Source organism: Polypterus senegalus, chromosome 11, assembly GCF_016835505.1.
Source record: "Polypterus senegalus isolate Bchr_013 chromosome 11, ASM1683550v1, whole genome shotgun sequence".
NCBI classification, from domain to species: domain Eukaryota; kingdom Metazoa; phylum Chordata; class Cladistia; order Polypteriformes; family Polypteridae; genus Polypterus; species Polypterus senegalus.
In genome coordinates this window covers 128,466,948-128,481,172 of record NC_053164.1, presented here as the reverse complement: position 1 = coordinate 128,481,172, position 14,225 = coordinate 128,466,948, and the positions used below count along the sequence as shown (strand labels likewise).

The following is a 14,225-nucleotide window of genomic DNA, read 5'->3' as shown; positions in this document are numbered from 1 at the left end:
GCAGCTCTGCTGGGGTCCGTGGGTGCCACAAGGGAGTGCTGCATGGAGCTGCACTCTTTACTGTTTGGGACTTCCGTATAACCTGGAAGTGTTTCCAATGGGTGAAGCCTTGACACTGGAAGTCCTCCTGGATCCACCATAAAAGAGACCATATTGATTTGTCCAGGCTGGTTGGAGGTGGGAGTAGAGAAAGGCAACACTTGACTTGGAGGAGTAGCAGTGTGGAGAGAGAAAGAGAGAGAGAGAAAAAGAAGAAGACACCTCCTGTGAATTGTGTGTTCAAAAGTATTTTTATTTTAATAAACCCAGGACTGTGATTGTGTGTTCATGTTTGGGGCTCTGTGGTGCCCCCTAGCCTTCACACTAATTGTCTTAAACTAAACAAAGATGAGGAAGGTACAATAGTCACATTTACTCTGACAATTCACTCTCTCCCCAGAAAGAAGTCTGTTGGTGCACTCTGAGAAAAAACAGTGCATCAGACTAAGCAACAAACTTATGAAATATTTACAAGAGGAGGATACAACAGAGAAGCATCTTCATTGGTGGAAGAAAAACAAAAACAGATTTCTTGAGCTGTCAAAATTAGTAAAAAATGATGAGCCACTCACACTCACTTTGACACCATGTTCAGCCTCACTGTGAATATTGCCACCCCAAAAAGATCCACATTAAAACCAGATAAAGTAAATACACTTCCTGGCACAGAACCTCCATCACACACCTTAGCTTTTTAATATGTCTAATTGTACTTTTAATTATGATTCATTTTTATAAGTACTTAAACCATGAATCATTTTATTATTTATTACTTATAGAATTCCAAGTGAAGCAAAGAGTCAGTTTACATATAAATTTGTACTCATTGTTTAAATAAAAAAGTCACACTGTTGCTTAAATGGAAAAAATACCTTATACTTTTCTATGGGTTACTGTTGGTAGTGAAATGCTCTTTGACTGTTTAAATAAGAATTTGCACTGTTTGGTTTAAACATAAAATTTTACTGTTTCTACATAAAATCACATATAAAACTGTTTAAATGAAAAAACAGTATTTTACACTCCTCTCCCACTGACAATGCTAATATAACTGTCAACCATTATTTTGTTATTTATTCATATAGTATAAAACAACCTACCGACACAACCCAACTCCCACATACAGAAAGTGATGAAAAAACCGCAAACATTTCATCTAAATGAATGTCGATATGTTGGGTGCTATTCCTACAAATTTTACATGTAAAGTGAGCCTGAAACTGGTGCCAGTTCAAACTGTGGGGCAGCCAAAGAAACATACATTTAATTTTATTTGAAAAGTGAACAAGGAGCCAAAGTTACCATGTAATTATTTTACCACGGTTACAGGGATATTTTGACGATCCAGGCTGAACTGAACAAGCTAAGTGAGAAAATAGAAAGCAGATGCATGGCAATAATGAATATTTGTTCCTAACTTATTAAAAAAAAAACAATAAAAATTAAAGGTGAAAGGTATATTATATCAGTATTATACTTGATGTCAATAAATTTTCCCTTGTAGCACACTTGACAGTATTTAACTAAAGAAAAAACATTATTAGAAATTCATCAAAATTAATTGAGGCGATTTTTACATTTCATTATAAACTACTAAATCATTTGCATTCAATTCTTAGTCCTCAGTTATTGCTGAGATGGGATTACAAATTCTTCCCATGTTTTTTTTCTTCAGTTATGCCTGTTTGTCCCAATCCCTAAGATATGTGCATACTGTAACTGAATTGTCTCAGTGCGCCTTGAAATAGCCTGACGTCCTGGTTCCTGACTTGTGTCTGATTATGTCAGATTGTCATGTAGCACTCTAGAAACTTGAAACAGGAAAAGTGGGGTAGAGTAAAAAGAATTTTACTTAAAAATAAAAAAAATATTATATTTTAATTTTAATCAAATCCTTTTTTTTATATTTTTACTGTCATTAAGAACTGACGTCTTTAGACCGTGGCACCAAGCTGTGTTTGGCACAGTTGATCATTGTACATTCTTTAAGAATATGGTTAAATCATGAAGCTTTATTTTATTTTCACAGCAATTTGACCTAAGGTGCTCTTAAAATGTGCTATGCAGATCTCTCTCACCCGGGACTGTGGCCCATTTGTCATACTTGACTCTAAAGTGAAATCCTATAGGTGGCTGACTTGACAGTGAAAGAGATGTCTAAGATGACGAATCAAAGGAGAGTTGCATTTCAAAGTTAAAGGAAAATCTGAGCGTGTAGAATGTAATGCCAGCAGCTAAACTCCAGCAGATGTTATTTGTCACAGCCAAAGCAAGACTTTCATGTTAAATGACTAAGAGGAACAAAGAGCTTGTAGCCACAATGTAACATTTAGTCATGTTCTCCTCCAATAACGTGCAAAAATAAGAAAGTCAAAATTCAAGAAAACACAATTTATTGGGTACAGACTTGCTGATACCTAAGCTGTGGTCCAACCACAGGAATAAGCTGTTGAAAGAGATCATAATTAGATAGGCATTTGAGAATGTACTGCTGCACTAGCCTTATAGATAAATAACTGCAGTTGTCACAATGAGAAGTTGATTTAACGTGAACTGATTGGGAAGTACAGTTGCACAGTGATTAGTGTACACAACACGCAGTGTTCAGATGCTATGCCTAACATGGGTATACGCAACAATTTACCTTGTGACTCGCCCTCCGTGAATGTATTCACAATGGACTAGCACTGTTCCTGCCTTCTATGCACTTATTTTCATACTTACTTAGACCACTTCAAGCTCACAAGGGCTAAGGCCCATTTCAATAGCAAAAGGCAAGGCAGGATCCCACCCTGCATGGGGCACTGGTCCACTGAAGAATAAAGTTATGCTCAGTCATTCAAAGACAATTTCAAAATCACAGATAAACATACCATGCACATCTTAGGGATTTGGGAGAAACATTAGGGCATCCTAAGAACAATTTGTACAGACACAGTGCAAACATGCACATTTAACACATAAATTTGAATTAAAATCTCAAATATATTTAAATATATTGTAAATTCCCTTTATTTTCTTTTATGCTCCTGGTGATATATAAAACACATTCTTAAATTGCAAAGAATTAATGTTGAATATACCCATATAACAAAGCTGATTTGAAAACCCATGCTATAGATTCTTTAAACTGCAAAAGTTTCAAAATAATACCATAGCCAACCTTATTTTTTCATCTTTTTCTTTACAACATTTGTAATGCAAACAGACTCTCATGCATCTTTTTGATATTCTATTTCTTTTAACTTCACATGATAATATTATTGATTTTCTACTAATCTGTTTTTTCCATAAGACAAAATAAAAATGTCTTTCCTGGCAGATGGTACTCACCACATAAAGCTTGAGCCAGATCTGTGCCCATTCCCTCAAGGTAGCACTGAGCTCCTGGACCAGTGGATCAGATGGGATTACAGTGTCCCGGTGCCTAGCATGAAATTACACATCTGCTTTAGTTTGTCACCTTTGGAACACTTTAGTATTCTTATCAGAAAAACTTTATCGTACAAATTAGAAAACAGAGACATAAATGTGCTTACTTTTTCACAAATCTCTTTCATAAGAAATGTGTTTGATATAAGTAATATGTTAAGAATGTGGGGATTATGGAATTGTTGGTCACGGATTAAAAGAGAACAGATCATGAAGTAAGAAATCTCTATTAGAATAGTATCTCTTGAAAAAAAAAACTAACATTGTAGTAAATGATATGGATGTATAAACTGCTTTAATTTTATCTTCTAATGTATGTTAAAAATCTCAGCCCCCTCTCTGTCATGGAACTCTCATACCTTCTTTCACAACCCAGCCTTAACTATCATATTTTCTTATCGAGCCTCTTGAGGCACTGTGACTCTTGATTTATGACAATGCAAGGCTATGAAAATTCCCAACACCAAGGATCAAATTCATTAATTCTGCTTCTACATTTTTCTTCTGTCTTCAAATTAGATCTGTTGTTTAGTGACTCTCTGTTCTTTCCATCCCCACCCCACCACCATCCTGTCTCTAACTTTGTCAATTCTCTAGCCTCCTCTTTAAGGCAGCAATACACACTCTGAGAATGTCCACCTGTTCCTGGCTTTTGGTGCACCTCCAATTTTCTCTTGGCTACCCTCTATATTAACATCCATTTTCAACCTCAAATCTACCTTTTATCAGATTTTTGTTCTCCTTCTCAATCCCAGTAAAGGTTGTTCTCTCTGGGCATGAGTGCTGACAACTCAGTATTCACTGAAATGTGCCTGATTCTGTGTCCTTTTCTCTCTGTAAATCCCTTTCCAGTTTCACTAATCTTGAACTTTCAGAGTAGACGATTACTGGGCCATCTAGCCCAACTATTTTGATGAATGGTAAATCATTGTGCAGTTTACCAGAGATGTATGTCCTCTGACCTTCATTGTCACTTTTATTCAACTATGGGGCTTGCTATCTGGGCTTTTACTGCCCTCCCAGTGTGTTTGAGTACAGTCCAACCCTCCAGATATGACCATCTATCTACAGTATCCATCTATGAGGATCCTGCGAGCCGGATCACCCTTGGGAAATCGCACCACACGACCGTCGTGCCGTAGCTCACCCTCCCTCACAATGCAGCTAATATGCTTCATTCAAGACTCTGTGAGCATGTATTCGCTGGGACAGTAACAACTGTCAGTTTATGCTGAAGATTGACAAACAAGAGGACACCATTCAGTCTGCCGTGCTCATCTGGTTAGCTAATACTAGGTTGTCCCAATATATTATCAAAAGTTATCAAGGTTTCCAGTTTAAGTACATGCCTTGGTAGACTGCTCTGGACTCCCATGACCTGTTGTGTAAAGAAGTTTTTCCTGACCTCAGGCTTAAATGCATTTCACATTAATTTTAACCGGTATCCTTGGACATGTATAATATTCCAGGGCATTTTAGCAATATTACTACCTGACTAATTATAAAACAAAACCTGCTGTAGGGCAATTTTCTAAACACATGACGAACAGCAGTTGCACTTATGAATGTAGTATTGAATTAATTATGTGCCACTGAAATGTAAGAACTGCAGACACGGAGAAGCGGAAGATCATAAAAATCAAATATGATTACAGCTTGTCATCATTAGACAATACAAATACTCATAATTCAAACTCTATAACATATAATAACTCATATTGTATGCACACTTAATTCCTTTTGAAAGGTTAAAGCCACTATAAATATTCACTCAGTACCTGTTTCTACATGAAACTTTGTAAAAGTAATTGTATAGTTAACAATGTGAATAAATATTATATATTGTGTTAAAAGAATCTGCATGAATCTGCCCTGAAGAATGAAATGAAGGGCCTCAAAATGCATTGACTAACTGAAATTTATTTTATTTTCGGAACACTACACCTTAATGCCCAGATCGTGTTTAAAAAATATATCAGATTAAAACATTACTATCACTGGTGAGGAAAAATGAGTATAAAAACATCTCATAGCATCTGTGAATTTTAACATAAGATTCACAGTTACAGACAAGTACTTTCAAGGTTGTCTTTTTGATTAAACTGTATCCAGCTCAGATGCATGTTATAATAATATATGCTAAATTGGACAAATCTACATTGGTTTTAACCAAGTCTAAAATGGTCTAATTCCATGCACTGATATCTGTTTACCTGCAACAACTCTTCTGGTAATTGTGTCATAAGATTGGAATGACACCTGGTAAACAGTATATCATAGCAGGTCAACTGAACTGATTTCCACTGGCAAACTTCCCTAGCTATAATAAAGATGAATGATTTAATGCTTAGCATCTTTCAAAATAAAACAACACACCAAACCACACAGAAAACCATGTAAGTATAATTGGCATGTGGCCATTGGTATGGGAAACTATCAGTACAGAGATACAGGTAAAAAACATTGATATACAGCAACCAATAAACTTGAAAACAACTGCCAAGTGTGAAAAAATGTGAATCATGTTGCCAAAGAACTGTGAAAAAAATAACAGAAGTAGAGCTAAAGAAGGAATTAGAACTAAACAAGGAATTATGAAAAATCATAAAGCATCTAACCAAAATGATATATAGAGGTGAACTAGTCATTATGAAAATCACAAGGCATCTACATAAATTAACCACATTAACAGAGCAAGTACCTAATACAGCGATTGGCAAATGACAATGGGGGACAAAGGAAGTCACGTTGGGCCTTGGCCTTAGTGACGCATGAAATGTGAAGGTTGCCACTTCATCTAAGTGCTTGGTCACTGAAGCCAAAAAAAAATAATAATAATAATATAAAAAAATAATAATTCAACCAAAAATAATACTATAAATGAGTAATTAAAGAAATAATATGTTTGAGTCTTACATTTATTATTAAAATTCAGTTCAGTTCTGAGTTCACTTTCTGTTTGAACAGTAAAGAAGGAGACATCACCACCAGTATATCATGGCAATGACTGCTAGGAAGAAGTGCAGTGATTCAACAAGGAAAACACTTTATTAACACAACAAAATTGCAGAGAGGCTGCCTAATGGTGCACATAATTAGCTACCATAACAAAGTCAAAGCTTTATCTAACTGAATTATACGTTGAAACATTCTTTTCTTTTATGCACACAGCTTCCTTTGCAAAATATAGGCCTGTTTGACTGTGAATTTCAAAATTGCATAGATTTTCATTATTAATCTTTTTCCAAAACAAACATTTTAAAATTGAAATTTCTAGGACAAGGCAATTAGTAATCCAGTTTCTAATTTATTGGCACGCTGTTATAACGCTGAAGCTTCTGAATAGTTCAACATATTCTGTAGTATACTAAATTGTGTCACACATATACATCAGAGAGCCACCTATCAGGCTCATGAGAAGTAAGCACTACTAGCTCTGAGAAGATGTCTACTGTGGGCAACCGACTTCTATAAAAGCAGGGCGCTCGCAGAAGGAGGCGTCTCATTTGGAAGAAGAGCCATCTGCCTGATGGAGCTCCAACCCTGACGTCTGAGCACTCTTTAGAGGCATTTACCAGCAGCCAACAGCTGAATATTGCTTTTGTTTCTTATTGTGCCATCATGCCATCGGTTATTTTTGACAGGCCTTATTATTTCAAGTAAACGGGGTGGCCCAGTTGGCACCCCAACATTTCGTCCGGACTCTTATTACTCACAGTCGACAATGACTTTTTGAATTAAGATGGGTACTTTTTTTATATATATAAAAGATTTATATCATATATAAAATTATTGAATTTTTCATAAAATAAGATGCAATAATATGAAGAATATTTAAGAATATTAAAATATACTATAATTTGGCATTAGAATACGTATCTTAAGGTTTTATAAAAACTTAGATATTCCTAGATAGATATTTCAATTAAAATTAATTATTAATTTATTAATTACAGATACAACTTAATACTAGTGTGAGCCAACACAGACCACAAACTTTAATAGTAAAAGTTTAAGAGAAGTACTTTGTTAAAGCCTACATTTGGAGCAAAACATTAATTGGACAAAGGTTTTTAAATCTAATTATGGCTTTGTTTTGATTTTGTCTTCATGTTGCTCTTTGAATTGTTACTACTGATCTGACATCTTTTGACTTATGTCATTGACTATTCACAAGCATTTTCCTTCAAAGCCTACTTAATCAAATTCTACAAATAAAAATTGACATTTTGTTCCTATTTCATAACATCCAGGCTTGTTATAACAATTGATTTAAACTTTTATTGATTCAATTATACACAACCATGCTTTGGTTTAATATGCAGCCATTTCTAAAGTGTTAAGGGTTACAGCTCAGTTAGAGTTAACAAACCCGGCCTTGCAACACAGTACAAAACTTTGAGTCAAAAAGCATGTCACACTTAAAAACTATAGTTGCTGGTTCTTGATACCTTGAGGATGTCACATTACACGATTACTGATCACATGAGAATGATGGATTACTCTGCTTCTTCACAACTTCTTAGCACACTTTCAAATTTATACTGTAAATGTTCTGCAAAAATATTGAGAGATCAACATTTTGGCAGTCAATCAACATTTTTCTTTTCCTAATTTGTCATGGTACAACAAAGATAGATCGGTCAAATATAAGTAGTTTAATTGAAATGTGTGATGTGCACATCTTACAAACTTTGTTAAAACAAACCTTTCCAATGTCCTTAATCCTACATGAATATTTGCTCATGTACAGCATTTTTAGACTCACACTGTGTATAAATCTTAGGCAATAACAAAATACACTATTCATTATTCCTTGTGAAGCCTGGAATAATACACCTTAAAAACCTAACTGTACACATTCAAATTCTCTAACGTATATCAGGGACTGGACATTAATTGTCAAGGATGTCATAAATCACCAACCTCAATAGGGATCGTCCTATGTTTAAGACCATTTAGGGCTAATCACTTATAAATACTCACTTATTTGTCAGACAGTGTTGCATTCACAACTATTTCAAATCATTCTATAGCATTACAGTGATCCCTTGCTATATCGCTTCGGCTTTCGCGGCTTCACTCCATCGCGGATTTTAAATGTAAGCATATCTAAATATATATCACAAATTTTTTGCTGGTTCGCGGATTTCTGCGGACAATGGGTCTTTTAATATATGCTACATGCTTCCTCAGTTGGCTTGCCCAGTTGATTTCATACAAAGGACGCTATTGGCAGATGCCTGAGAAGCTACCCAATCAGAGCACGTATTACATATTAAATAAAACTCTTCAATGATATACGATGTGCTTCCCGCGCGGTGCTTGATTGTTTGCTTTTCTCTCTCTCTCACTCTCTCTGCCTGACGGAGGGGGTGTGAATTAGTGATGGGTGGAGTGAAGCCTCAAAAAGAATCAAAACGTTTGAAGCAATTGTGTCAGAAATCATATCGAAGCCTCAAAGCATTTGACACTCACCTCTCTAGTGACCCCTCCTGGCCATTTTCATTAACACAAACTCATGATCCACTTCAATGACGTCTGTTATAACTCTTATTGCTTTTAATTTTTCGCTGCTACAGACTGACAACATCATCAGCAACTTCTAGCGTCTAATGTCTAAAAAATATAAATATATATATAACTAACGCCGACAACCAGAATGCACTATACGATAGCAAGAGTTAAACAAAATAATAGACGCCTCACTCATGGATTCCAGGCTCTTTCAATTAGTATTTACTTTTGCACTGTATCATTATAATCGGTCCTGTTATTAGTATTATAATTAACCCTCATCTTTTCTTGAGATCACATTTAATAGCCTTAAATGTTTTCTTTGGTTTGACTTAATTAAAATGGAGTAGACGGAAAATAAAGGTTTATCCCTGTAGGGCCTACTTTGCCATGATATAAGTAAGCACATTTGAGAAAGAAAAGGTGAAATCCTTAAATCAGTTGTTATTATTCGATCAAGTATTGAAATATTTAATTTATTAATACTTTACAATATTTTGTGGAGCACGAAAGTAACGAATTTGCAGCAAAGAAATGACGCCGTCAATGGCTTAACTAACTAAGGTGGTTGCCTTTCAAATTCTGAGTGTAGTGCTAGCCCGAGTTCGATCTGACTTAAAGACTCATGAAAATTAATTATAATAAAAAAAATGATTAGAATTGAAATCTTTATAACCAATTTGAACTAAACAATTTTGAGAGATACTGTGGAAGGATCGTATAAGAGATAGGTTCGGGAATCACACCTACTCAAAATCGCCATCAAAATGCGATGTCTACTTGCGGATGGCAGCTAGCGTAGATATACATTAATCCATTTCTATTTATTGCCAATTGACGTCCATGAGCCCCTCCATTGAATAAGGCAGTGGTTCTCAACCTGTGGGGCAGGCCCCCTAGGGGGGCGCGAAGATGTGAAAAAAAGAAAACAAGAATCAAAAATATGAAAAAAACATCTGCTGGAACCAAAACAAATTAACTTAAACTACATTCTGATACTAGAACAATAAATATAGATTTAGATAAATGTCGATAAAAGTTAAGTAAGTATAATAAAATATACATCTACATTTCAAAAATGTTAGGGGGGGGCACGATTAAAACTGTTATGAAAACTCGGGTCGCAAATTCTTAAAGGTTGAGAAATGCTGGAATAAGGTGATAACAAACCCACTGTGGTAGATCAGGTTGAATTTGCTCTGCTGCACCAAATATTCAAAGGTGTAAATCCAGAGCACATCAGAGAGGCTGAGACACACGGCGCAGATCAGTCACCGGCACACAGACACTCCAAGGTGAGCAGTGCTGTTTGCACAGAGGCTGTTTGCCTAGGGGATACGGACGCTCCTCTAAAAAATGCCGCTTTATCGCGGTGCTTCGACATACTTAAAAGCACGTACTGTATTGATTTTTTGATTGTTTTCTTTTCTCTCGCGCTCTCTCTCTGACATTCTCTGCTCCTGACACGCATTCTTTGAAGAGGAGGATATGTTTGTATTCTTTTAATTGTGAGAAAGAACTGTTATCTCTGTCTTGTCATGGAGCACAGTTTAAACTTTTGACTAAAGAGTGTTATTTCATGTCTAGAGGGCTCTAATAATGTTAACAGTATGGGAAAGTTTATAAGGGCTTAAAATATATAAAAATAACCATACAAACATATGGTTTCTACTTTGCGGATTTTCATCTATCGCGGAGGGTTCTGGAACGCAACCCCCGCGATCGAGGAGGGATTACTGTATATGAAATAAAATGAAAAAAGATAAGATTATGTAACAACAATTTTATTGCAATTAGAGGGCACTGTGACTTAAGAGCAATAGAATGCAAAAACCGATAAAATAGTGACGTCTGCTCAAACTCAATAACTATCTTCCATCTAAAATAACAAACCTTTTAAAATTCAAAAACTGTACATACACGAATATACTGCATATGTACATTTTGAAAGACATATCGCATGATGCACTGTGTTCAGTAACACTGTTAAATGTAATTTTATACTGATTTTAACTATTCAACAATTACCATAGTGTATTGGAATTACAATTAACAATTGTTTTAATGTCAGTCACTTTGTAACCTGCTTAGATCTGAACAGTGTCGTGGGGATGCTGAAGCCAATCCCAGCTAGCAAAGGCAGGAACAAATCCTGGACAGTATGCCAGTCCATCGCAGGGTTGATTTTATGTAGAAATAAAAAAATAATAAAATAAAACTTAAAGAACTCCATCCAAGTTAAAATTAAAATAAACATAACAAGCTAGGTAATACTATACAATATGTTCAAGGCAGCTCATTTCTGCAGATTTAATTATTAGAATGTATGGGATAAAAATAGCAGACTCACCCTTTCCCTTCAACTTGGACTTCTTTCAAGTGGATGTACGATGCAGGGAAAATGCCCTGTAAATAAGAAAGCACAAGTACATCAGCAAAACTATACCCATCCATCAGACAAAGCAAACAAGCCGGGACACATTCTGATTATTCATGGACCGGGGGAGAGAGTATTTTCAGGGTAGTTTCTCCCTCGGACAACAGAGGGCAGGTTTCTAGTGGGGCCACAGGTCATAAGCATATAAGGTCAACCGTATTGGGGCTCGTGGCCACTGCCAGGGGGCACCTGGACATTTGCAGGTCCCTATTTTGCAGCACTTCTGCCACACCCAGAAGTGCTGCTGAAATAAGTTCGTTGGCCGCCCGGAATCCTTCTGGGTGCCCAATAAGAAGGCACCAGCATACAACGGTCTGAATAGGGAGGAAGAGGGCAAAGCCTGTGTGGATGACTGAAACAAAGGCAAAGGTGAAAGGTCTGTGCTGTCATTGATATTATTATTTGTATATTGGTGGGAAGTGGCAGCTGAAAATTAAAAGTGTATGTTGTGTGCTGAAACCTGTGTCCTGCCTGTATGTGTTGGGGTTAGGGTGGCTGTGTGTACCTGGGCATCACAATATAATGTGATGTAACATGACAGGGAGCCCCTGTAGCTGCTCCCTAAACTCAACAAAATACCAATAGGACCAAATACTGCATATCCACAAATGGAGTGTTTATTGAAAATAAATAACACATAAATGGGAGAAGACAAATCACACATACAATGATGAAAAATAACCAACAACCCTGCTGTTACCTTCTGTTTTGGATCTTGCCCTGGGGTTTTGTTTTTTATATCTTTTGTTCTTTGTTTCTGCTTTTAGATTTGTTTTGCTTAAGTCTGAATTTTGTTAGGCGGTTTAATATAGCTGGTTTTCTTCAGTTCATTTTTTCTGTTAACATTGGTAGGCTCTCTTTGCCTTTTGATAATTATGTTAAATGCTTAATTGTTTTTGATGGTGAAGGAGTGCAACCCTAATTACATTATGGACCCAAGGTGCCTTAGTCTATCCTGTTTAAGCACATTGGAACTATTTAAAGAAGTTTCCGCATCCATTTTGACAGAGTTGCAGTGTTACTTTTGAGTTATGTGTTTGTGTTCTTAACCTTTTCCTCCCTTCAGGACATTTTTGAATTTGCATCTTTGAATTTTGATTAGGCTTTTGGTTATTGAATTTTGGATTTTATTTTTCATTTTGGACAATTGTTAATTATTAAAAATTGCTAATTTTGATGTTGAGATTCTCTATCAATTCTCTTTTCTTTTTTAGAATGTTTCCTTTTGAATTTAGAAGTAGAGGGAAGATTAACATTTTAATGTATCTTTCCCTTTTTACGTTTACATTTTGGTATTTTTAAAATTTGTTGAACTTTGAATGTATTAATTTACATTTTTTGCTCTTTCAATTATTCTTCTTTTCTTTAATTAAATAAATATATTTCTGTATATTTTTGGACAGGGTTTTTCAATTTTGATAATTTTTCTCTCCTTTATAATTTTGGTTTTTGGTGGCAAATCATAACACCTGCTGCCAGTATGGGCACTGTCTATCCAATGAGAATTGGATCAGTGATCAGTCATTTGCCCACCCTAAAATACCCCCAAAGCACTCTCTTCCTAACACTGCAATGTTTACATTTAAAAATAGTGTTTTTAAACTAAAATGATCTCCATCCATACTAGCATTTTCTCATCATTTACAAAAGTATCTCCTTTTGAATAAAATGACCGAAAGCACGTTTGATGTAGGTGTTTGACTACACTTGCCATGTGTACATTGGCAGAAAAATCCTTGAAGTGATGGCAATGCCAATGGCCACTATACTGTAGCAATCTGTAAACTAACTGCCTTTTGCACATGTATGCAAAATTCTATTTTTGCAAGATACAATTTAGATTCATACAGGTAAGCAAAAAAACAAGTGCCATAGAAATCAACTCTTCTATGTCCACAATGTTGGAATATGCTTTTCATCCAGGAAGGGTGACCAATTAGGAAATGAGATATTGTAATGAGCAGGATCCAATCAGGGAAGAGCTACATAATAATAAATCAGAATGTGATTACAGTTAGCATTTTCAAAAGTGTACATTTTCATCTGTCCACACTGCAGAAGCATACGGCTCTGGATTTTCATTTTCAAAATGTATTACAAAAATGGAGACTAATGTCTGTGTTTTGAATAAAAATGTAGTAGTATGAATGTAGTCTCAGTCTCTTTCTCTCAATTCTGCATGAACTTGGTTTTTTCCTGATACTACTGAACCTTCACTCCAACTCATGTTCTCATGAGACTCGCCTTATGTTCTGCAAGGAAGTGGAACCTGTCAAGGTCTCTCTAGTCAAACTCTTCAAACTGTTTCAGTGACTCTTGTTATCTCTGCACTAAGACGTTTTCTGTTGTCCTTACAGGGCCGGGTGTCTCAGGCAGCCGCTATGATGTCTGACTTTAAGAGGGAACACAGTATCCAGAATTCCACTGCAGGATACTGTGCTGCTAAGTGGCTGACTGAAACCAAGGATCTGGTCTCCTGGATGTGTCTACTTTAAAAAAGGCAGCATGATATGGGACTATGTACTATCAACTGGGAGATTTTCTAACTTCCTGTCCTCCAATTGTGTTTTTTTTTTGTTTTTGCTCTTGTTACTACAATAAAATGCTGGGTCACCTGCAAATACTGTAAGCTCAGAGCAACAATGTACATTTTCACAATAACTTTATCTCATTCTGTCTACTGGTGATCCAGCCTGCTGCCGCATGGGACATACTGCACATGAACTGCTTAGTCTAACAGTTGCTTCTTTCTAATACTGCCATAAGCAGGACCACTCCTACCACCAGCATGGTATTATCT

At 36.0% G+C, this 14,225-nt stretch overlaps 1 protein-coding gene across 2 annotated transcripts in view; it reads right to left on the bottom strand.

Moving 5' to 3' along the window:
* The window catches only part of dock5 (dedicator of cytokinesis 5), a 272,453-nt gene that overhangs the window by 138,191 nt on the left and 120,037 nt on the right, over window positions 1–14,225 (bottom strand). For both annotated transcript variants that reach the window (XM_039769628.1, XM_039769630.1), the window contains exons 4-5: window positions 11,339–11,394; window positions 3,373–3,466 (exon numbers count right to left, since the gene is read on the bottom strand). In XM_039769628.1, the coding sequence (XP_039625562.1) occupies window positions 3,373–3,466; window positions 11,339–11,394 (150 nt within the window). The remainder of the gene's footprint in view (window positions 1–3,372; window positions 3,467–11,338; window positions 11,395–14,225) is intronic.